Source organism: Protopterus annectens, chromosome 2.part0, assembly GCF_019279795.1.
Source record: "Protopterus annectens isolate FY-2018-M chromosome 2.part0, PAN1.0, whole genome shotgun sequence".
Lineage (NCBI taxonomy): Eukaryota > Metazoa > Chordata > Ceratodontiformes > Protopteridae > Protopterus > Protopterus annectens.
Window position 1 is genome coordinate 816,156,713 of NC_056728.1, and position 23,074 is coordinate 816,179,786.

Here is a 23,074-nt window from a genome sequence, read left to right on the forward strand (position 1 = left end):
AACCAGTCTGCCATACTCAGTAAATAGGTTCTGGATGTTATCTGTGAGGCCGGACATCCTAGCACCAGAAAGTCCTATGCAGATAAATGAAAAAGGTTCTGCACTTGGATCCAGGCTAAAGGAGCCAATATGGCACAGCCCTCCATCCCTCTCATCCTGGATTACTTAGCTGAACTTCTACACATTGGCCTCTCTCTTTCTCCTGTATAAAGATTCATGCCTCTGCTATTTCTGCTCAGTTTCCCACTGAGCAGCCCCTTTTCTCACACCCTTTGATCAAACAGTTCCTCAGAGGGGCTAGCAACTTAAGGCCCCCCAGAAGGGCACCAACACCAGCTTGGGACCTTAAGTTTGTCTGGGAAAAGCTCACCCTGCCTCATTTTGAACCAGCTTTTTCTGCAAAGCTAAAAGTTCTCTCCTGGAAGACAGCTTTCCTTCTGGCCATTACTTCTGCCATAGGAGTCTCTGGCTGTGGACACCTTCATCATCATCCATGCAGACAGTGTATCCCTCAGAACTAACCCATCCTTCATGCCCAATGTGGTGTCCAGTGTGGCTCTCAACCAATCCATTCATTTTCCCACCTTTTTTCCTAATCCCCAAAACAAGGGGGAAAGGATTCTTGACTCTAGATGTTCACAAACAGCTCAGATTCTATCTGGACAGGTCTAAATCCTTCAGAAAGTCTGATAAATTGCTGGTTAGCTTTGCTACAGGGACAGAAGGCAAAGCCATCTCCAAGCAAACCATTTCCAAATGGATAGCGCACTGCATCCATTTCTGCTACAAACAGCATGGAAACCCCCCCCCAAGGGAGTCAGGATACACTCCAGCAGAGCAGCCTCCACCTCTGCAGCTTTCCTCAGAAGAGTCCCCACCAGGGACATCTTGGAGGCTGCCACCTTGGACATCTGTTCACACTTTTACCAAACATTACCACCTGCCACTCTTTTCCAAATCCAGGGCAGAGTTTGCCTCTGCAGTCTTGCAGGGCATCCTAGCCAGCTCCTAGTTTCCTTGACTGCCTCCACCCATTTCCTCAGCTTTGGGAATTTACCCAAATGTGATGACCAACAGGGAAACACGAAGAACATAGTACAGTTGTGTACACTTACCATAAATGTAGATGTTAGAGTGTATTCACTGTTGCAGTTGTGGTTTCTCTCCCTCCATCCCCATTTATTCTCTTTCTCCTTTTATTACATTTCTTCCTTGTTCTCCTTTCATTACAAGGGACATATTTGTATTTTATTTTCCACTGGTGGGGTTCTTCCACCAGAACCTGGCCTCCTACCTTGGGGGCTCCTGACAAGTTAGGGCAAGAAAAACTCATGTAATGGCATTGTCTGCCTTACTTTATACTACTGATGACCTGCCATCAGTCTTCAAGCGACAGCAACCGACAGAAATACTAAGTCCCTGGTGTTCGGGCCGGCCGAGGGCTACCCTGGCAGGGATAACCCAAATGTGATGACTGCAACAGTGAATACACTCGAACATCTACATTTATGGTAAGTGTACACAACTGTACTTTCTCTTCCCTAACTATTCTAATAAAGGGGAATATACTTTACATTGCTTAGACGTCCATAGGCAACTACATTTTTATCTTATGAGGATTGAAGAATTTCGGAAATTGGACCAGCTTTTCATGGCCATTTCTTAGGCCAGAGAAGATCTGGCAGTTTGTAAGGTAACTATTTCCAGATGGATTGCTAGCTGTATTTCCTGCATTTATGATAGCAGGCATATGGAGCTATCCAGGCCAATTAAAGCCCACTCTACTAGGTCTGTGGCTATGTCTTTGGCCTTCTTGGCTAAACTTTCTTTGGATGAGATTTGTGCTACTGCTACTTGATCTAATCCCCACACTTTTGTTTTGCACTATAAGTTGGGCTTGGTGTCTAGGAACAGGGCTTCCTTTGGATCCTCTGTGCTCCAGCATATTCTTCCCTGAGGCCACCCAGGATTCTTAGTAGCTGGGGACTCTGACCCATCCGTGATGAATAATGGCACGGGATAGCATCAGATAGTTATGTACTTACCATAACTTGGAATCTGTGCTATCCAGTGCCATTATTCATCACATTCCCGTCCTCCTTCCCCCTTCCTTCTGGGGATGTGATAGAGCTGGAGTGATGTTTCTCCTTGGGGATAGTTTAGTCTCCTGGTCTGGAGGTGCTGCCTTTTCTTTATTCAGCAAACTCAATCTGAGGGTTACAGGTCAGCAGGGGGTTATGGGAAGGTGAGGAGCTTGAGCTCTGGATCTGTTCATCAGTTGCCGGCTGGGATCTGAGGTTGGATCAAAGATCTATCCGGGATGAATAATGGCACTGGATAGCACAGATTCCAAGTTATAGTAAGTACATAACTCTTTATAAGTGAAAACAAGCCATATTGACATATTTTCAGTTGTAGGCATACATCACATATAATCTTTATTGTCAGTCAGACATTACATAGCTCATTCAATTCCTGCCTTCCCTTAAACCTCATTCCTCCTCCCAAACATTGTTCTGCATGTTGTGTTCCCACAATTCACATTTTTTTCTATGTAATTTCCTCCTACCCTTTTCTAAAGATCCTTCTTCCACTTGTTTCATCCCTGTTACTATACTCACTATTTCTAGTACGGTTGGTTTAGACTTATATTTCCATTTTCTAGCAATTGCTTTTTGGCAGCCACCAAAATTAAACTCATCAAGGCCTTACTATGTCTGGTCAATTCCAATTCTGTATCACAGCTCAAAAAATAATTTACTTATTTATATCAATTTGCTGACCCAGTATTTCTGACAGAGTAGTCTGCAAGAAATTTTTAAAGTCTGCCAACTCTTTACACTCACAAAAATATGTTCCCGGTTACCTTTTTCTGTCCCTTCATTCATACAACATTTGCAGTCTACCCTGAGGAAAAATTATTTGGAGTTTGCTTGGGGTATAAAACTACCTATGCAAACACTCCCAAGCAAAAATCATAAATCTTCTAGACTTTGCATATTTGGAAGCCATACATATATCCTTTCATTGCTTCTTTATGAATTACGTATCCAATTTTTCTTCCCAACGATTTCTAACCTGCTGTGATTGATTCCTGTTGTAATGCAATATTTTATATACTTTACTAATTATCCCTTTTTTAACAGCAGCGTCTGTTTCTAGATTCTACTAATGCTGGTCTTTCACTTAAAATCCCCTTATTCCTTTATCTTTGCCTGTGCTCTTATCAGTCCTTGATAGGGAAAGGAATCTCTAGCCTGATGTCCAAATATATTCTTGGCCTCTTCCCAATCTATTACCTTTCTCTCTCTACCTATTTGCTCCCAATACCTTGGTTCATTTGCCAGTTTTCTCCAGTAAATTCCAGCCCCCTCTTGCCTATTCTCTGTACCCCTAATTGCAGTCACATACCTATCAGCAGACTCTCCTTTCACCATTCCCATGTTGGCTTATTTCTTAGAATACTTTATGCTACTTTATGAATATAATAATCTGTATAATTGTTGTTATTCTCCTTAAGGATCTGCATCCAAAATCCCAGTCTGTCCTTATTTCTTGAACATCTCCCCAATTTCATCATCCCTTTCCACTTTGAATTATAGTTTTAATCTTGTACTATGTATGGGACCCTTAACTGTGAAATACTCCATCACATCAGGTAATCCCAAACCTACTGAAATTTGATCTTGTCACCAGTAGTGTGGCACTCTTTAGCACCTCAGTGCTTCAGGACTTCTTCACTTTTGGATTTGCTTTTGCTGTTTCTGTTTAAGATTTTGCACTAGTGTTACAGATAACTTCAAAAACACTGAACACAATGGCCACTCATCTACAGGTGGATACTGGGAGGAAATCATCATTGCGGGAACTATAGTCAATTAACTGATATGCTAGGACTGCAGATCCTCTTTGGGAGTACTAAGTTGTGTTGATTTCCAAGTAGCAGTACCAGGCTGGAAAGAGCTCAATCTATACCAGAAATCAATTGACCGGTGGTTGAGCATCTTTTCAAAAGTCAGTCCTGTAGGACTCAGAGTTACAGCAGAGAAAACAGTGCTTTGTGAAGATTTACATCAAAGACCAAGTGGACATAGCACAAATGATTACAACAGAGGCATTCTGTCTACAACACTGAAATAATCTCAGGTTGTTAAATTGAAAGGGGCCCAGATGGGTGAATCCCATACTTCTGCCTTGGTGGACATTTCCCAGTGTGTAGGCGTATTCCTTTTCCTGGTCAGTCAACTAGAGCATGCATGATGCTTGCAACTATTTTGATCGTATGACTCAACCCTGCTATATCAAATCTGCAGCTTCATCTTCAACTTTGGTTAACTTCCGCACTTTACCTGTCCACAGGAGTCACACCCAGTAGAAACAGTGTTAAAGTAAACCAGGAAAAAAAGCTTTATAAAAAAAAACATTGAATTAAATGCAAAGAGTTAAGTGCTTTCATCTTATGTTTTACAATACTTCACCAGTTTAATTCTATTAGGTGTGGTTTCCTCAGACAGGTAAAGTGGGATTTTTTGTGTTTTACTAGTTTTGTTTTTATCCTGCTCTTGGTACCTTTTTTGTGTCAATTCTTAGTTTTATTAACTTCAAGTACTCTTATCACAAGTAAAAGATAGTCTAGATATGAGGTACACTGAATAAAAACTAAATATAAATGCACTGCAGATAGATTTTGGCTGAAAGAAAAAAAAAGAAATCACAGACCATAGTGTGACACTTCCAAAACCATCATAGTAGTCTGTTCCAGAGACACGGTGCTTGATCGTAAATGATTAAACACCAGATGTTTGAAGTCAGACTCTTGGAACTACTAGCAGCCTCATGTAAGCAGGGCTTAAGGTCTGAGGCAGAGAATAGGAAACATTTAACTCCTTCAGGAGAGAGGGCCCTCCAACATGTAGATCTAGAGGAAAAAAAGACCACTAGAAACAAGCCTGAGAGGAAGCAAGTGCAGGCTTCAACAACAGTAATATGTTGGTAACTGCATTTACCAGTAAGTAATTCAATGCAGAGTTATGCACAGACTAGTAAGATGATGTCTGTGGCAGGATGGCAAGGTAAAGGGCATTGCAGTAGTCAAGTTGAAAAGATGCTAAGACATGTATAGTAATTGAAAGATCCTCAGGAGGTATTGAGCATTTGCTCCTGGGAATATTCCACTAATGTAAGCAAGATGACTTGATCAAAGTTCACATCTTATCCATAAATGTCAAACCTTCATTAAGGATAACACCAAGATCATGCATTTTTTGGTACAAACGCCAGCTTAGTACCATTATAAATAATAAACAATGAAAGTGGCAGAGTCGAGCAGAGGAGTCTGACAGAGGTGCATGCACAGGAAAGGTTTTTGTTCTGGGCATGTTAAATTTCAGTCAGTTGTTTTTTCCAATACTGACATATAGTCCGATCATTAATTTTTTTTGTCCAGGAAAAATACTGACAATTCTCAAATTTGGACTGTCTTAAGTATTGGAAAAAACATGAAATTTGTCATTTTAGCCCATATTACTCATTCATTTCATTCACCACAAGATGCATTTCTGTTTTTATTAAATGTTTATAATACTTGTCAGCTTGCTTTAGTGAGGGTTCTGTGCCTGGGTTTGGGTTTGACATGGCCTTGTATATGTTATAGGTTCATAGGTTGGTACTAGGCTATCGGCCCTAGGGCCTATACAAGCCGAGCCATAACAATTTCCTGGCTATTTCTTCCCACACTATTTACTTCCCAATATCCGCTTTAAATTTTAAAAGCCACCCAGTGGTGTGAACATTGTCTCTAGATAATGTTCACTGTTGATGTGACACCCCAATCCCATGTGAAGAAATGGGGAAAAAAGAAGGTTGTGGATGGGCGGATCCAGATGCACAAAGAAAATTATGATGTAATCACAGTAACATCCAGAAATTACATTTAGAAATCAAGGAAATAATTCCAAGATTTCATTTTCTAAAAACATAATTTCATTTTTTTTTAATCATAAATCGGTGTCCGTGCCTGTTGTGTTATGCTTGTAATTTCCTTTTTAAACAGCTTACAGCAAAATTCACATCCCTAGTCTATGTAATATGTTCTGTTATGATTATAACAGTGTTGCTGCTGCTTTTTATTTGTAACTGTTTTTTGTTCTGTTGCAAGCTATTTAGTTTTGTTTGCTGACTGTGTTCTGGAGTTTTTACTTCCCAAAACTCCACTGAAAATAGTACTTCCCAGCCAGATATTTTTAGTAAACAATTGTTATATGTAAATTAAGTGAACAAACAACTGGGCAGTGTCGAATGGCTTCCCATTTGTTTGTTAGGAATTCTCATCTGTCATGCAGCCCCAAGGAAAGGAGAGTATTAGTTGTATGCTACCAGCATGACAAAGATGTACAAGCCCATTCCTTTTAAGATTCCGTAGTGTGGCCATAAACACTGTAAAAAGTAGTGTATCCAGCTTGAACCCTGTTTTGTTCCACACTCGAGGGTAAGAACAGGAGGTGTCCCCGAACCAGACTTCTGGAGCATCATGATAGGTAAGAACACCACCACTCTAGAATGGTAGAGGAAAAGTGATAACAAGAACAAAGACACTGGATGACAATACCAGGATCCATAGTATTAGATGCTGCAGAGACCACAACAGAATAAAAGCATTCATCTCACCTAACTGAGGATGGTTTTGTTACCATGTTAAGTGCAAAAGTTATATGGATCCACAGATGTTCTTCGTGTTTCAGTGTTGCAATCATCACATTTGGGTTATCTGCCTGCAGGTAGCCCTCAGTCATCCCGAATACCAGAGACTTAGTATTTCTGCGTCGGTTGCTGTCACTCCAGGACTGACGTCAGGTCGTCAGGGGTATAAAAACAGGCAACCAGTGCCATTACATCAGTCTTTCTTGCGGAGGAGCCCAAAGCAGAAGCAGTTCGTATGGGTGCCGGTTAGCCGCTACCTGAGCTTTCGTTTACAAACTTAATCATCCTGAAGTCCTCTAAAGCTAAGTACCCCATTGGGGATCCTTTTTTCTTGCTCTAACTGATGTCAGAAAAAGTTCACAATTGTCTTGCCTGTGGAAAGCAAATACTACACAGAAATTTTCATTCTTACTGCGTCACCTGTTTAGGCCCAGACCACAACGTACCTCGCTGTCAGTTTTGTGCCTTGTTCAACACCCAAATCATTCATCGTTGGGCCCTTTTTGTCACTAAATACTTTCGTTTTCGATCTCCGTATTCCGAAATGGCTTCGGTAAGCCATCCGACTTCCGATATTCTGAAAAACATAAGGATAAAGACAGACCGCACAGGTCCAAAGCTGCCGACGCTTCCGATAAGCTAGTCGCCAGTTCACCGGTACTCAGGCACTTTCGCAGCCCCTGATGCCCGCTTCAGTAGATTCACAGGCCTCTACCCTGACCCGTTTGGAGTCCGGTATGCCGCAAGACTCTTCTTCGACGATGGAACCTGCAGATGTCTCTACCTTGGATGGGTCTGGAGCCATTGACCAGGCACCGGCTTCTGAGGAAATTCTTCGCACTACCAGTGTTCGACACAAACCGGCGCCTTCAGTTCTGTCTAAAAATAAGAGTTTCTAAGGCCAAAAGTACACACTACGCCTAGAAAACTGGCAACCAAAGTGCATGCACCTGCTCCCTTGCCACAACATCAAATGCTTAGAATGGCAGAAGACCTTTTTATGCTGATTATCAGTCCCCAGCAGCTTCAACAGACCAAGAGTCCGATGACTCTGAGGGTTCTGATTATGAAGACATGCCCTTATCTGCTTATGAGGATTCAGATGCAGAGGAATCCATTCCCTCTGCCTCTTCTCCAGAGGATTTTTCTTTTGGTGAAACCTTACATACTTTGAGAACATTGGGAATGCCAAGACTGTCCTCAATCCAAAAAGAGACTCAGAGAATTTCTAGATGTGCCCCAACATAGGCCTTTAGCAATACCCCCAGTCCTGGAAGTTGTTGATGATGTCTTTATGGAATCCAGTTTTACTCCTGACACTTTACCCCCTGCTCCTAGGAAACCAGATAGGTACTACAGAGTACCTGACTCTCACAAATTTCTGTTCAAAAATCCTACTGCTGACCCAGAGGTCATTTACCAGGGGCCTAAAGGTATCAAAGCAACTACAGCTAAGAATTCCACCCCTTCGGACAGGGATTCCAGAGCTTCGGACAGATGGGGTAAGAAAGTATATACCTCTGCAACTCTCACCGTTAGGGCTTTGAACTGTCAGTTTCACATGCTGAAGTACCAACAACATATTATGGAACTTATTAAGCAAAAAATAGCTACCTTTACAGACTGTGCAGAAAATAAAGAATTGCAAGAGCTTATGCATTCTGCAAACCAAGTCAGCAAGCATACATTGCAGTGTGGCTTTGATGCCCTAGAAGCATCTTGCAGGGAAGCAGTCACTGGTTCTGTACTGAGAAGGCATGCTTGGCTTAAGGAGCAGACCTTGCCAGACCATGTCAAATCAGTTATTAGACACTCCATTGAGCAAGGACAATCTGTTTGGCACCAAAGCAGAAGAGGTTCTTAAAATGATTGAAGAAAAAGCTAAATCTATGCAGACAGTCAAAGGATTCTTGCAAGTACACCCTCCTAGATTCAGTAGGCATTGCCCCTCGAAACATTGGTCCTTTCCAGCCCCCTCAAGGCCATCTCAAACTAGACCCAGGGGAAACAGAACCCCCAGATTACAGTCTCATTGTATGCAGATATCTAAGCAATGGAGTGCTTCCACTTCTAAAGCAGGGAGTGCGAAGCCACCCCCTTACAGAAAGAATTCCCAATGACTTCTCAACTCCGCTCCCCACCACTGCCCAAGTGCTTGTGCCCCTAGGAGGAAAACTTGCCCTTCATGCAAAAAAAATGTATTTCCATCACCAAAGACAGATGGGGCCTCAACATTGTATCCCAGGGGTACAGATTTTACTTCCACTCACTGCCAACCCCAAAAGGGTTCCCAGACCTTCCTCCAAACCAGTGGGCAGAGGCACAAAACCAAGTTCAATCCCTGCTCTCTCTATAAGGGCAATTCAGCCTGTTCCTGTTGTACAGATAGGTCAAGGATTCTATTCCAGACTTTTCCTGGTACCCAGAAAAGAGGGCACTTGGTGCCCAATCCTAGATCTTTCAATTCTCAACACCTTTCTGGTGGTACCAAAATTCAAAATGCTCACCCTGCAGCAGCTTCAACCTATGCCAACCAGAGATGCCTGGTTAGTCACCCTAGACTTAAAAGAAGCCTATCTGCACATCCCTGTAAGGGAGTTATGCAGGAAATATCTATGCTTCAGGGCAGGATCTATGGATTATCAGTTCTCTGCACTTCCCTTTGTCTTATCCACTGCTCCCAGAGTATTCACAAAATGCCCGGCTCCAGCCATTGCTTACTGCAGACATAGAAATATTCAAATTTACCCATACTTGGACAACTGCCTGATTCAGGCAGACAGGAAATGCTGTTGCAGCACCTGACATTTGTAAAAAAAACCTTCTAACCTCCCTGGGGTACACCATCAACGAAAAGAAATCAAAACTAGTCCCCAGTCAAAAGATTGTATTCCTGGAGAGCAAGCTTGGACACAGCATCCCAGATGGCATTCCTCACTCCAGAAAAACAAGCCTATCTGACAGACAATTTTACTCAAATGGCCACCAGAACCCAGCTATCCGCAAGGAAAATCCTGCAGGCCCTAGGGTTCATGGCCTCATGCATCCTACTAATTCCATATGCCAGACTACATATGAGGAAACTTCAGTGGTACTTAAAAAGTCTTTGGTGCCAATACTCAACTCCATGCCACCCAATCCCTAACCACAGACACATCAGACTATGCCTGGGGGGCACACATGGACGGCAAGTGCATTCAGGGCCACTGGAGCCCAAGTCAAATGCATCTGCACATCAACCAAAAAAGAGATGCTAGCTGTGCAGCACACTTTGACAGCTTTCAGATCCCTACTCTCACCAGGACATCTGCCAATAAAACCAGACAACACCAAAAGCCATAAGCCTGGCTTATTCCTTGAATTCTCCCCCAGTAACCAGCCTAAGCAAGCAGATGCTGGACGTCATTCTTTAAGCCAGAAGGCCCAGTACAAGGAAATCCTATGCTAAGGTACTGCTCCAGGATTCAATCTAAAGGAGAGGAGACGACTCTGCCCTCCCTGCCTCTAATCCTAGATTACTTGGCAGGTCTACTCCACAGGGGCCTATCCTTCTCCTCCATTAAGATCCATGCTTCTGCCGTTTCGGCTCATTACAACACTGAGCCACCTCTCTTCTCTCATCCTCTTATCAAACACTTCCTGAGAGGGGCAAACAATTTAAGGCCACCAAGGAGAGCACTCACCCCTGCTTGGGATCTTAATGTTGTACTGGAAAAGCTCATGCTTCCCCCCCTTTGAGCCTGCAGGGTCAGCAGAGTTAAAATTCCTGTCTTGGAAAACAGCCTTGCTTCTGGCCATCACTTCAACTAGAAGGGTGTCTGAGCTACAAACACTTATGTCTGTGGAACCCTTCATTATTTTCCATTCTGGCAGAGTTTCCCTCAGGGCTAACCCTTCCTTTATGCCTAAAGTGGTGTCCAGTGTGGCTCTCAACCAATTTATCCATTTGCCGACTTTCTTTCCTAATCCTCAATATAAAGGGGAAAGGATCCTGCACTCCTTGGATGTACACAGACAGCTCATATTTTACCTTGATAGGACTAAGCCCTTCAGGAAATCTGACCATTTACTAGTCAGCTTTGCACCAGGGGCAGAAGGCAAGGCCATTTCAAAACAAACAATTACCAAATGGATAGCGGCATCCATTTCTGCTACAAGCACCATGGGAAACCAACCCCTCAGGAGGTCAGAACACATTCCACTAGGGCAACTTCTAACTCTACAGTATTCCTCAGGGGAGTCCCTACCAGGGACATCCTGGAAGCTGCTACCTGCAGTTCTGTACACACCTTCACTAAGCATTACCACCTGCCTATCTTTTCCAAATCCAGGGCAGGTTTTGCAACAGCAGCCCTGCAGGGCATACTAGCCAGCCCCAACTCTTCTTGACTGCCTCCACCCCTTCTTCAGACTGCAACAGTGAAACATGAAGAACGTAGTACAGTTGTGTACACTTACCATAAATGTAGATGTTCAAGTGTATTCACTGTTGCAGTCCTGGTTACCCTCCCTCCATCCCCCTTGTCTCTCTCTCCACTCTATGTCTACTACTCACCCCTTTCAGGGGTATTGGTATTTACTTTTTACTGGTGGTGTTTTCCTCACCATAACATAGCTCCCTATTTGGGGGGGCTCCTGACATTTGGGGCAAGTAAAACTGATGTAATGGAGTCGGCTGCCTGTGTTTATACACCTGACGACCTAACGTCAGTCCTGGAGCGACATTCAGCGGTATTGGTATTCAGGCCGACTCTGAAGGCTACCTGCAGGCAGATAACCCAAGTGTGATGACTGCAACAGTGAATGCACTCAAACATCTACATTTATGGTAAGTGTACCCAACTGTACTTTTCATGAGTTGTTAAATAAGATTCAGGGTGTGCATTAACAACCTTCTCAATAACTTTGCCCCCCCCCCCCCAAAAAATGTTAAAGATCAGATGAATGTTCTTGAGATTATTTGGGTACAGAGTTTGGGCTTGAGGACTGGAATAATCAAAGACCCCTTTGCTCAGAAAGGACTCCATAGTCTGATGCATAGCTGGATACTTGGTATCCAGGCAGTCTGTACTGATCTTGGAGTGCAAAAGGTTCAATTCAGATCTTGTAAAGAGCACGTGTCTTGTAGACTTGAAAGCGTTACTGTTGTACTATATTTTGGTATTAAAGGTCTTTATCTGAGATGATTGGAGTATATATATATTTTTTTGGTTTGTTACGTTTTTACCTTTGTACTCTTTTATTACTGCCAGACTTTTGTATTTTAGAGCATACAGGAAATCACGGACCCAACTGTAGTGATGAATGCAGAACTCCAAGAGCAAGAAGAAATTGGTTAGCATTAAGCAGTGCACAGCTTGAGGAGCATGAAGGGGGGGCAGTGCCAGTCTAATAGTGGCAAACTTTTCAGCAAAAAACCTGATCAGCCAGCTCACACTTTGGGGATGTGAAAGCTGTATGGGTGGTTAGGAAGGCCAGCGTGCATTGCCTACCTTCTGTATGAAAGAGCATGAAAAGTAGTTCTTGCAGAGATCTCTATGGACAGAAAGGATGCCTCTTTATTGAAGACCTTAGACTTAGAATGAGCAAAGTGTTCATCCAGTTTTTCTGTCACACCATAGACAAGTATGCTTTCACTGATCTTCCGGCCTTTGACCATTCTATCTTAAAAAATGGAGCTCAAAATCAACCCATGGCTTATATACCTAGGGGAGTACAATATTATATGAGAAGGGAAATGACCATTTCTAGCACCTGTTTCAATAAGAAGCCTATGACAATCTTTTTCACTGTAGCCACTAACCTGTCCGTGCGCACTTTTATCAGTCATTGCATTGTATTTTATTACGTGAATATAGCAGCTTTTGTGAAAGCTGTGATTGAGGGCATTATACCCCAAATACATTCTTTTCTGTATGCCAGGCATTTGTCTGTCATTGGAGTGTTTTTGGAATACTGCTTAGGATTGCGCCGAAGTGAGAACCCTTTTGGAATACTGCTTAGGATTGCGCCGAAGTGAGAACCCACAACAGCAAGCCATTGAATGAGACTGATATGCAAGTACATACTATCTCATTTCATGTCTGAGTGGGCCTTCTGCAGAGAACATCTTTTTGTTTTCCTCCCTCCCCTTTTCCTGTTGCCATAAGTAAACCAGCAATTTTATCATTTTATAATCTTTTAGTTTACTATGTATTTCTTTTTTAAGTGGAATCTTTTTCAAGGGGGAGGTCAGAAATTGCAGACCAGTGTGATATGCACAAACACTCTTTGTTAACAAAGACATGGATCTGCAGCGTTTCTCCCCGGGCCTCTACTGAAAATTGGCTTTGTTCCAAGTCGGACTTTCCGATAAATAAATGGTAAATAAATACACTGTGATTACAGAGACTTAAAAGTTTTTATGAGACTATGCATGCTAGGTGCTGATGGCTGTTAAATTCATTACAGAAGGCTTAACGATCACCCGATATGGTGACTGTCCATGAACCTGTTACAGTTTCTTATTGTAATGTTTATATTTACATTCTGTTGGTATTGTTTGAGTTTTTATTTATTTGGTGGGTTATTTTAGCCTTTTTATAGTATTATAATTAAAATATAGGTTTTATTTTGTCAAAGTATGCATTGTGAAAGTTGCAAGTAGTTTTACCTTACCTTTCCCTGGTGTAGGTGAATCTTCAATGAATAGTTCAACTATTACGTGGATTTACTAGTGAAAGGTAGCTGGAACTGTAATGATATAGTGTTGCAGAGGCCAAACTTTACCTTTTCTTCCTATAGAGTGCTTTGCAGAAACATTGGTAGAAGGTGTAGGCACTGAAAAAATGAAAGCCTGGGCAATGGTTAACCGTGGAGCTATCATTCTTTGCTGGTGAGTTGATATTTTCTTTGCAATATGTATTACAGACATAAAAAATTATTTTACTTGATCACATCGTTTTGCAACACTGAGGGCTTTTTTAGCCAGTTTCAAGCTCTCTGACTTGCTCTCAGGGTACAGTTTCCTGCATTTATGTGCTACATATCACATTGTAGTATTTAGGTAGGTGATCTCAGCAGTGATAAGAGGAGTAGAACATGTTTGGGAGGGGAAGCATGAACTGTAATCACTTTTTAACTGAAGGGGTTGCCACTTTGTAAAGTCATATCTTTAAGAAATATGTATTTTTTTTTTGTTTTGTTTTTTTTTTTTGAATAATTTCATGTTTTAAGAGTCGGTCAGTCTTTTAAGTGCTTACTGTTAAGCATTTCACAACACAAAGACAAAGAAATAAATGAGCAGAGAAAATTTACTTAAGATCAAGTGGAACAAGTAATATGGCTGAAGTTATTTTGTTTGACTAATGGACAACTTCTGCCTTTTAGCTGAATGCTAAGTTGATAGAAAAAAACGTGCAGAAAGGCATGATTGAATTGTAGTAGAGTTTAGGAAATATCTCCTTTTCCCCACAGTTGTGCAGTTTTGGTATATATAAAGTTATGAGGGGGTGCCAACACTTGTACGAGACATGCAACAGCAAAACAAAATGACTTGTATCACGGTTGTTTGAATACATGTTTGGTGAAACAGTGACTTCCATTGCAGTTTGCAGATTAACCAATGAATTTGTGTTTTGATTGCTTTGAGTCAGTGTAATTGACATTTCTGTTCAAAGGTATGGCAACTTATTGCCCTGTAATCGAGCTAGTAAGCTATTGAAGACAACTAACATAAAATACAAAGAAAATAACATTTCTGCCTGGTTTTAAGGTCAGTAATACTGAAGTAATTGCTTAATTGTATGGCATCACTTGTTAAAAAAGGTCACTCTTAAAACCAAAAAAATAAAAACATATGACGAAAAGCTTGCCAGAGCAATAGCTAGGTTAGCTACAGGTTCTCAAACTGAATGCAGATGAAGCAACAATTGAGAACTTTGGCAATAACCAAAACATTTGTAATCCAGTGGTTTAACGAAAGGAGATAGTCAAGCAGAACCAGTCAAGCTCTACAGTATTCCAACTGTCAAAAGTCTCACTAATCCTTCATTTACTGAAGTTGGACAGAACTTCCCAAACAAGCTAGCTGAAAGTAATGAGAAAGCAAAGACAGTGAGCTGACCACATAACACAGTGCTGTGCAGAAAAACAAGTAGCGACTAAACGAAGGTCAGACTGACATACCAGTCAATAAGCAGAACATTCCCTGTGGTACTGCTGTCACACAACATCCACAATAAAAGAATTGTACCATAAGTACAAAGTGCGCTGTGACAGTGAGCTTGCTTTCTTACTTAATTTTCTTCAAATCTGGAATAGATCCTCGTAGTCTGACTAATACTCTCCACCGTATTTCATTGCTTCCTTTCTAAGCCTGTCAAAGTCCTTAACAATCAGACATTCACACCAAGGTAACATTATCAAAAAAGGAAATAGAGTCCTTTTCAGTAAGAATTGCTGGCATGGAAGGGACAACAAAGTCAGTCCCCAGCCCATCTTCACAGCCTTTTTTAAAGATGAGCTGATTGGATCTTATTTCCTGGTGCTGGCATTACTTTTTATTCAGGGCATGTATTGGCATGTTATCAAGCCAGAATTGGCTATCTTTTTAAATGTCTACTGAATGGATATGCTATCAGACATTTTCATGAAAATAAGGCTTGTGAATGTAATTTTGGATTGAAAAAAGAAATGTCAAGATCTACGTACTCAAAACATTTTTCATCTACATCTCTACAACCAACCCACTACCCTCCTAACATTTTTATCCTAATTTACAACCAAGATAAAACCCAAGTTAAATCAGATGCCTCCAAGTCAGATTATTTTACTTTTTTCTTCTCACTCCACTAGCCTTTGTCAACATTATCCAGTCTACCTCTTTTAAATACTTGAGACTTCAACCAGTCCTCACAAAGAATATCAACATCTACCCAGCCTGTCTTTCTCTGTAACAACCATCTCTACAAACAAACATCTGATTTATTTTTCTAAAAATATCGTAAAAGTAAGTGTACAAATTTACGATCAAATACCAAACCAAGACTAAAATATAACTGGCCACACTCTTCCCTCTGTAAAATGTAAATTCAAAAATTAGCAGAGATATTCACCCCAACACTGGTCCCACTGTTCACAAAACCATCACTTCCAACCCCAAAGTAAACCAGTTACCTAATGCATCTCAGCAAAAAACAGAATCCAAACTCACCTTACTAAATATGAACCTAAAAAGTATGTGCAATAAAATCCATGACGTACATGCCAACCTTGCAACATACACTTCTGATGTAGTCATAGCTATGAAAACCTTGTTAAAAAAGAAAGAATGAGATCTATCCTCCCCCAGAATACAATATACTCAGGCATGACAGACAAAACAAGCCTGCAGGTGGTGTAGCAATCAGCTGTAAAAATTATCTAACCATTACCTTATTTCCACAAGAATTACCGAAATTTAACAATACTGAACTTCTAATACTCCTAAAAATCAACAATAGGAAAACTGAATATTTAACAGCAATTTATATACCACCAGGGAGTAATGCTGATACTGCTGAAAGCATCCTGTATTGGATATCCCAACAAATTAACCATAAATCTGTAATACTTGGAGACTTAAATATAGACTGGCAGCTCATAAATTCTACTCCCCCCCCCCCAAATCCATAAACTTGTACAACTTCAGACAATTAATAACCACACCTGCTAGAATCAGTAAAACTTCAGGGAGACATTCAACATTAAATTGGATTCTTACAAACAAACCAGACAAACTGACAAAAGTAGGCTGCCTCTCAGATAACATAAGTGATCACATACCAACATATGCTATTAGAACTCACCATAACCTAGATAAACATATTATCTATAATAAAATACTAAATACAACCAATTTCAGCAAAGATATTTTCAGTGAAACATAACTGGAATGTACTTAGAACAGTGCCACTAGATAAATACTGTTGTAGAACACTTTTAATAACATATTCTTACAGACCATAAATAATCTAGCACCAGTACGTAATAAAAGAGTAACGTGTAACCCTGGACCATGGCTGACAAAGGAAACAAGTCATGATAAAAAGGGATAAAGCCTGGAAAAAATGGTATAAAAATAGAACTCTGTGCCCTCCAGCAATTTAGGCAAGTTAGAAACCTTGCAAAACTCCACGTCAAACAGGATATACAAACGTAGTATACCAACCTACAAGACAAACATATAAACAACCCAAAAATTTTTTTGGTCATCACTGAATAAAACTACTCCACCCTGACAAGAGCACTAGTCCCTCTCCAAAAACAGACAATACAACAGACTTTGTCCCCACACAGTTTAATTCCTACTTTATACAATCAATATGATCTCTCTTAGACACTAACATATCTGCCCCCCTCACTCTACCCCTGTCCAATAAAAAACATCCACAGCTCTTCAGTTTTAGTCCAGTGCCTACCTCACTTATATGGAAGTTGCTCCCTAAACTAAAAGCAACCTCTGTATAGCTGTAGACCAGCAACCATCAGACTACCTAAAAAAAGGCTGCAGAAGTCATAGCTTTCTGTCTGTCCATACTAATTAATAGGTCCATAGCAGAAAGATACGTTCCATCACTGTGGGAAAAATCTTACATCATACCACTGCACAAAGGTGGCACATCTACAGAGTTTAATAACTACATAACAATAGCGATTCTCTCCCCCTCTCCAAAATGTTAGAGAATTGCATCCACATGCAGCTGTTGCAATACCTAACCTCAAATAACCTGGTCTCAGATGCACAACATGGTTTTAGACCCCAGCACAGCACCACTATTGCACTACTATATTTACATTTTACCAGTATAATAAACAGACATAGAAACAATGGTCTGCTTGTGTCCACCCTGTTCTTAGACTTGTCAAAGGCATTTGATACTGTATCGCTGGATTGTACCAGCAACTGCTCATTCGACTCTCAACAATAGGACTTTCACAGTACTCCTTATTGTGGTTCCTTAGTTACCTGTCTGGAAGGCAGCAAACCATTAAATAACAAACCTACTCATCCTTTCAACCAGTTACTACAGGTGTCCCTCAGGGCACTATCCAGGGTCCTGTACTATTTAATGTATTTATTAATGACCTCTGCACCTCCACTCTCCGTGCTAATTTAGTTCATTATGCAGACAACTCAACATTAATATGTGCGGCCTCAGCAATAAATAAGCTCCAAGACATTACCCAAAAATCTTTTTCCCTTCTGTAGAAACCTGGCTCAAAGAATCAAACCTCCTTCTCAGTCCCAAGAAAACGAAGTTAATGCTTTTCACTTCGAAAAGTTGCCAAAATGAAAGCTCTGTGGCACGTCTGATAAGTGCGTAACACTATAGTAGACATTACCCTAAAGTCAAAAGCAGTCTTTTACCATAAAGTCAGCAAGTTATACTGTCACTGAAACTGCAACTCTCAGTAAATTTCTAGGCGACGACAGTGTCAAATATGATCACCATGTACTGCACACCATTAAATCTACACACCATAAACTAGGATGCCTTTATAGGATCAATGGATTCCTTACAGATACTGCAAGAAAAATTCTAGCCACCACCTTCTTCCTGCTGACTCTCTTATATGCTGTTCCTATCCTAACAAACTTAAAACAATACTCAAAGATAGAAACATGCCTCCTGCTACAATAAAATAGCTAAATTTGCCACCAGTCTCCCTCATAGGACCCACCATTGTCTTTGCTTAAAGTAATTAAACTGACTTGAGCTGCACAACTGCCTAACATATCCACAACTGACCACAGCATACAAACTCGTTCATCATCCAGAAAAATGCCCTGTGCTACAAAACTTATTACCACCTTACTGTCCAGCAGGGGGCTTCCCCATTCTAGTAACAAATTTTTATTACTTACATACAAGTTAAATAATGTTGCAGGAGACTCGCTCTACTCCCAATGCATTGCTAAACTCTGGAATAGTATCCCCATACAAATAAAATTCTGACAACCTCAGTAGTTTTAAACCACTGCTTAAATGACATGTTAACTAACCCTGGTCTTGTACAAGCTCATTACAGGGTTAAAACTTTTTCACTGTACAATACTATCCAGATACTCTCCTTAAACATGATATTCTCAACCTCTTACTTAAATGACAAAACAACTTTTATCCATAACTGCTGCCTGCACTATCCGCTAATTTGCATGTGTGCTTTCTCTTTAGTAACTTCTACCTCTGTAAAATCTTAGAATGTATATGTATAAATGTAATTTCTGTTTGTGTATAAATGTAAATAGAAATTTAACTACTGTTGGAGTACAAATGTAAATAGAAATGTAACCGCGCTGTTTGACTGGAACTTGGTATAATGCAATGTAAGCAAATGGAGCTTTCCTCCCCGGGCCTCCGCTGAAAATGGGTATTACCTAGTTGGACCTTCCCAGTAAACGGAGACAAATACATTTTTGCAAACTCGGCAAATATGATCTGATGATTTTGTAGTCTACAGTTGGGATATCCTTGTCATTCATCTTCAGTTAAGACATTATTCCTTGGAAGCCCCCCATGGCTTGAAAGGCATTCCTAGCTCCTGCCAGCAAGAGTTATTTTCTGCTATTTACACAGTTCATATCTCCTTTCTAATGTTCTTCCTGTAAAAATGTTCTATGACTGTGAGATATATGAAGGCTGATAGAGGTGGCAACCTTTGACTGAATAATGTAACTTCATGACTACTGTTAACTCATTCTTGAGGGCTGAAAATTGTTATAGGAAAGTAACAGTGAATGAAATTAGGCACAGAAGTAAATAAATAATTAACTGATAACTTTTTCACATGTAACCATTCCAGAATTGGAGATGTTCTTCGTGTTTCACTGTTGCAGTCATTACATTTAGGTTTTCTGCCAGGGTAGCCCTCGGCCGGCCTGAATACCAGAGGCTTAGTATTTCTGTGTCGGTTGCTGTCACTCCAGGACTGATGTCAGGTCATCAGTACTATAAAGTAAGGCAGTCGACGCCATTACATCAGTCTTTCTTGCCGAGGAGCCTGAAGCAGAAGCAGTTTGCATGAGTGCCTGTCGGCCGCTACCTGAGTTTCGTCTTCCGAATTGAAGCTGAAGTCTTCTAAAGCTAAGCAGCCTGTTGTGGATCCTTTTTTCTTCCACTAACCGATGTCAGAAAAAGTTAACATTTGTCTCGCCTGTGGAAAGCAAATACCACACCGAGACTTTCATTCTTACTGCGTCACTTGCTTAGGCCCAAACCACGACATCCCCATGCTGTCGCTTCTGTGCTTTGTTCAGTGCCAGAACTATACGTCGTCGGGCCCTTATTGTAGCTAGATATTTTTGCTTACAGTCCTCGAATTCCGATATGGCTTCGGTAAGCCATCCGACAGCAGATCTTCCGAAAAAATGTAAAGATAAAGACAGAGACAGACCGCACAGGTCCAAATCTACCGACGTCACTCCCGTTAAGCTAGTCGTCAGTTCTCCGGTACTCAGGTGCTTTCGCAGCCCCTGATTCCCGCTCCTGTGGATTTGCATGCCGCTACCGAGACCGTTTCGGAGTTCGGTATGCCGCAGAACTCTTCTTTGACTAAGGATCCTGTGGTCGTCTCTACCTTGGATGGATCCGGAGCCGTTGAGCAGGCATTGGCTTCCGAGGAAGGCCTTCGCACTTACTGATACTAGAAACAAACCACTGACTTCTTTCGCGACTACCGTTCTTTTGAAAACTACCGAGTTTCTTAGGCCCAGGTTATGAACCACACCCAAGAAACCAACGACAGAATCTCAGGCACCTGCTTCCTTGCCTCAGTCTCAAATGCTTAAAAGGGCGGAAGACCTTATCATGCTAATCAGGGGAAACCAAGCTACCCCTTCCAAAAGAAAAAGAGATCTGTCCCCTGTAGTTTTGTCAGAACAGGAGTCCGATGACTCTGATGCATCTGAGTATGAAGACATGCAAACCCTGTCTGATTAAGAGGATTCTGATGCAGAGGATTCCATTCCTTCAGCCTCTCCCTCAGAGGATTTTTCCTTTGGGGAAACCCTTCACACCTTAAGGGAGCATTTCCAATGGGAAAGTCAGGACTACCCTCAGTCTAAAATGAGACTCTGGGAATTCTTAGATCTTCCACAGCACAGACCCCTGGCCATCCCACCCAGTCCTGGATGTTTTGGAGGATGTTTTCCTTGAATCCAGCTTGACTCCTGACACCCTACCTCCTGCACCCAGAAAACCAGATGGTATTACAGAATCCCTGAGTCTCACAAGTTTCTTTTTAAAAGTCCTACTGCTGACCCTGAGGTAATTTCTTAAGGGCCTAAAGGAATTAAAGCAACCTCTGCTAAGAATCCCACACCCTCAGATAGGATTCCCGAGCACAAGACAGATGGGATAAAAAAGTATACACCTCAGCTACTCTTGCTATCAGAGCACGAAATTGTCAGTTTCATATCCTAAAATTTCAGCAACATAACCTGAAACTCCTCAAACATAAAATGTCTTACTTTCCTGCTTGTGCAGAATCTAAAGAGTTACAAGAGTTAATGCATTGTGCAAGTCAAGTAACTAAACACACCTTGCACTGTGGCTTTGATGCCCTAGAAGCTTCTTGCAGGGCAGCAGTCACTGGTTCTGTCCTCAGAAGGCATGCATGGCTTAAGGAACAGCCCTTGCCAGATCATGTTAAATCTGAATTGTTGGATGCCCCCTTGCACCAAGACAACCTATTTGGCACTAATGCAGAAGAGGTCTTAAAAATGATGGAAGAAAAAGCAAAATCTATGCAAAACAGTTAAGGATTTCTTACAGGTCCAGCCACCCAGGTTCAGCAGGCATTGTCCCTCCAAGCACTGGTCCTTTCCTGCTCCCACCAGGTCAGCTCAGCCTAGACCCTGGGGAGCCAGACCCGACAGACAGCAGCCACAGGGAATTAAGAGATCTAAGCAGTGGACTACCTCCACTTCAAAACCAGGGAGTTCTAAGCCACCCCCTTATAGTAAGAACTCACAATGAACTCTGCCCCCCCCCCTGCCCACCTCCACTTACCAGTAGGAGGAAAGCTCTCCTTTCATGCAAACACTTGGGCCACCATTACCAATGACTGCTGGGTTCTCAACATAGTGTCCCAGGAATACAAATTTTCTTTCCACACCCTTTCAACTCCAGAAGGGTTCCCAGATCTACCTCAAAACTAGTGGGCAGAGTCACAAAAGCAAGTCCTTTTCCTGCTCTCCATGAGGGCAGTAGAGCACGTTCCTGCAGAGCAGAAAGGCCAAGGTTTCTACTCCAGACTTTTTTTGATACCCAGGAAAGAGGGCACCTGGCACCCCATCCTTGATCCATCCATTCTAAATACCTTCCTGGTGATCTCAAAATTCAAAATGCTCACCCTCCAGCAGCTGCTGCCAATGCTCTCCAGGCTAGCCACCCTAGACCTACAGGAAACCTACCTTCACATTCCCGTCAGGGAATCATCCAGGAAATATCTCCGTTTCAGGGCAGGATCTCAGCACTTTCAGCTCTCTGCGCTTCGCTTTGGTTTTATCTACTGCTCCCAGAGTTTTCACAAAATGCCTGGCTCCGGCCTTTGCCTTTTGCAGGCAAAGGAATATCCAAATTTACCCTTACTTAGACGACTGCCTGATTCAGTCAGACAGCCAGGAGCAGCTGCTCAAGCACCTGGCCTTTGTAAAGTCCCTACTAATCTCCCTGGGTTATACAGTCAACGAAAAGAAATCCAAACAGGTACCCACCCAAAAGATTATATTCCTGGGAGCAAGCCAGGACACAGCATCCCAGATGGCATTCCTTACACCAGAAAAGCAAACCTTCCTGACAACCTACTTCTCTCAACTAGCCACCAAACCCCAACTATCTGCAAGGAAAATCCTGCAGGTTCTGGGGTTCATGACGTTTTGCATTCTACTCATTCCATATGCCAGACTGCATATGAGGAAATTTCAATGGTATCTAAAAAGCCTTTGGTGTCAACACTCTCAAGACCTTATGCTTGTAATTCCTTGCCTCAGAAAAGATTTTCTTTGGTGGGCAACAGCATGCTCCCTCAACAAAGGGCTACGTTGCCCAGACCTCACCACAGACGCATCAGATTAAGCCTGGGGTGCACACCTGGACGGCAGGTGCACACAGGGACAATGGAGCCCACAGCAAATCCATCTGCACATCTACCAAAAAGAAATGATGGCTGTCCAGCACGCCTTGATAGCTTTCAAGCCCCTTCTCTCCCCAGGAGCTCTCCTGATCAAAACAGACAACACAACTGTGATGTGGTACATCAACAAGCACGGAGAGACTCAGTCCTACCCTCTATGCAGGCTGGCCATGACCCTTTGGCACACAGCCTCTGCCATGCAACTCCACCTGTTAGC

The 23,074-nt window shown here is 41.9% G+C and overlaps 1 protein-coding gene across 2 annotated transcripts in view; it reads left to right on the forward strand.

The window, feature by feature from the left end:
* The window catches only part of PUM3 (pumilio RNA binding family member 3), a 907,478-nt gene that overhangs the window by 839,034 nt on the left and 45,370 nt on the right, over positions 1-23,074 (forward strand). For both annotated transcript variants that reach the window (XM_044061088.1, XM_044061087.1), the window contains exon 17: positions 13,483-13,573. In XM_044061088.1, coding sequence (XP_043917023.1) covers positions 13,483-13,573 — 91 coding nt within the window. The remainder of the gene's footprint in view (positions 1-13,482; positions 13,574-23,074) is intronic.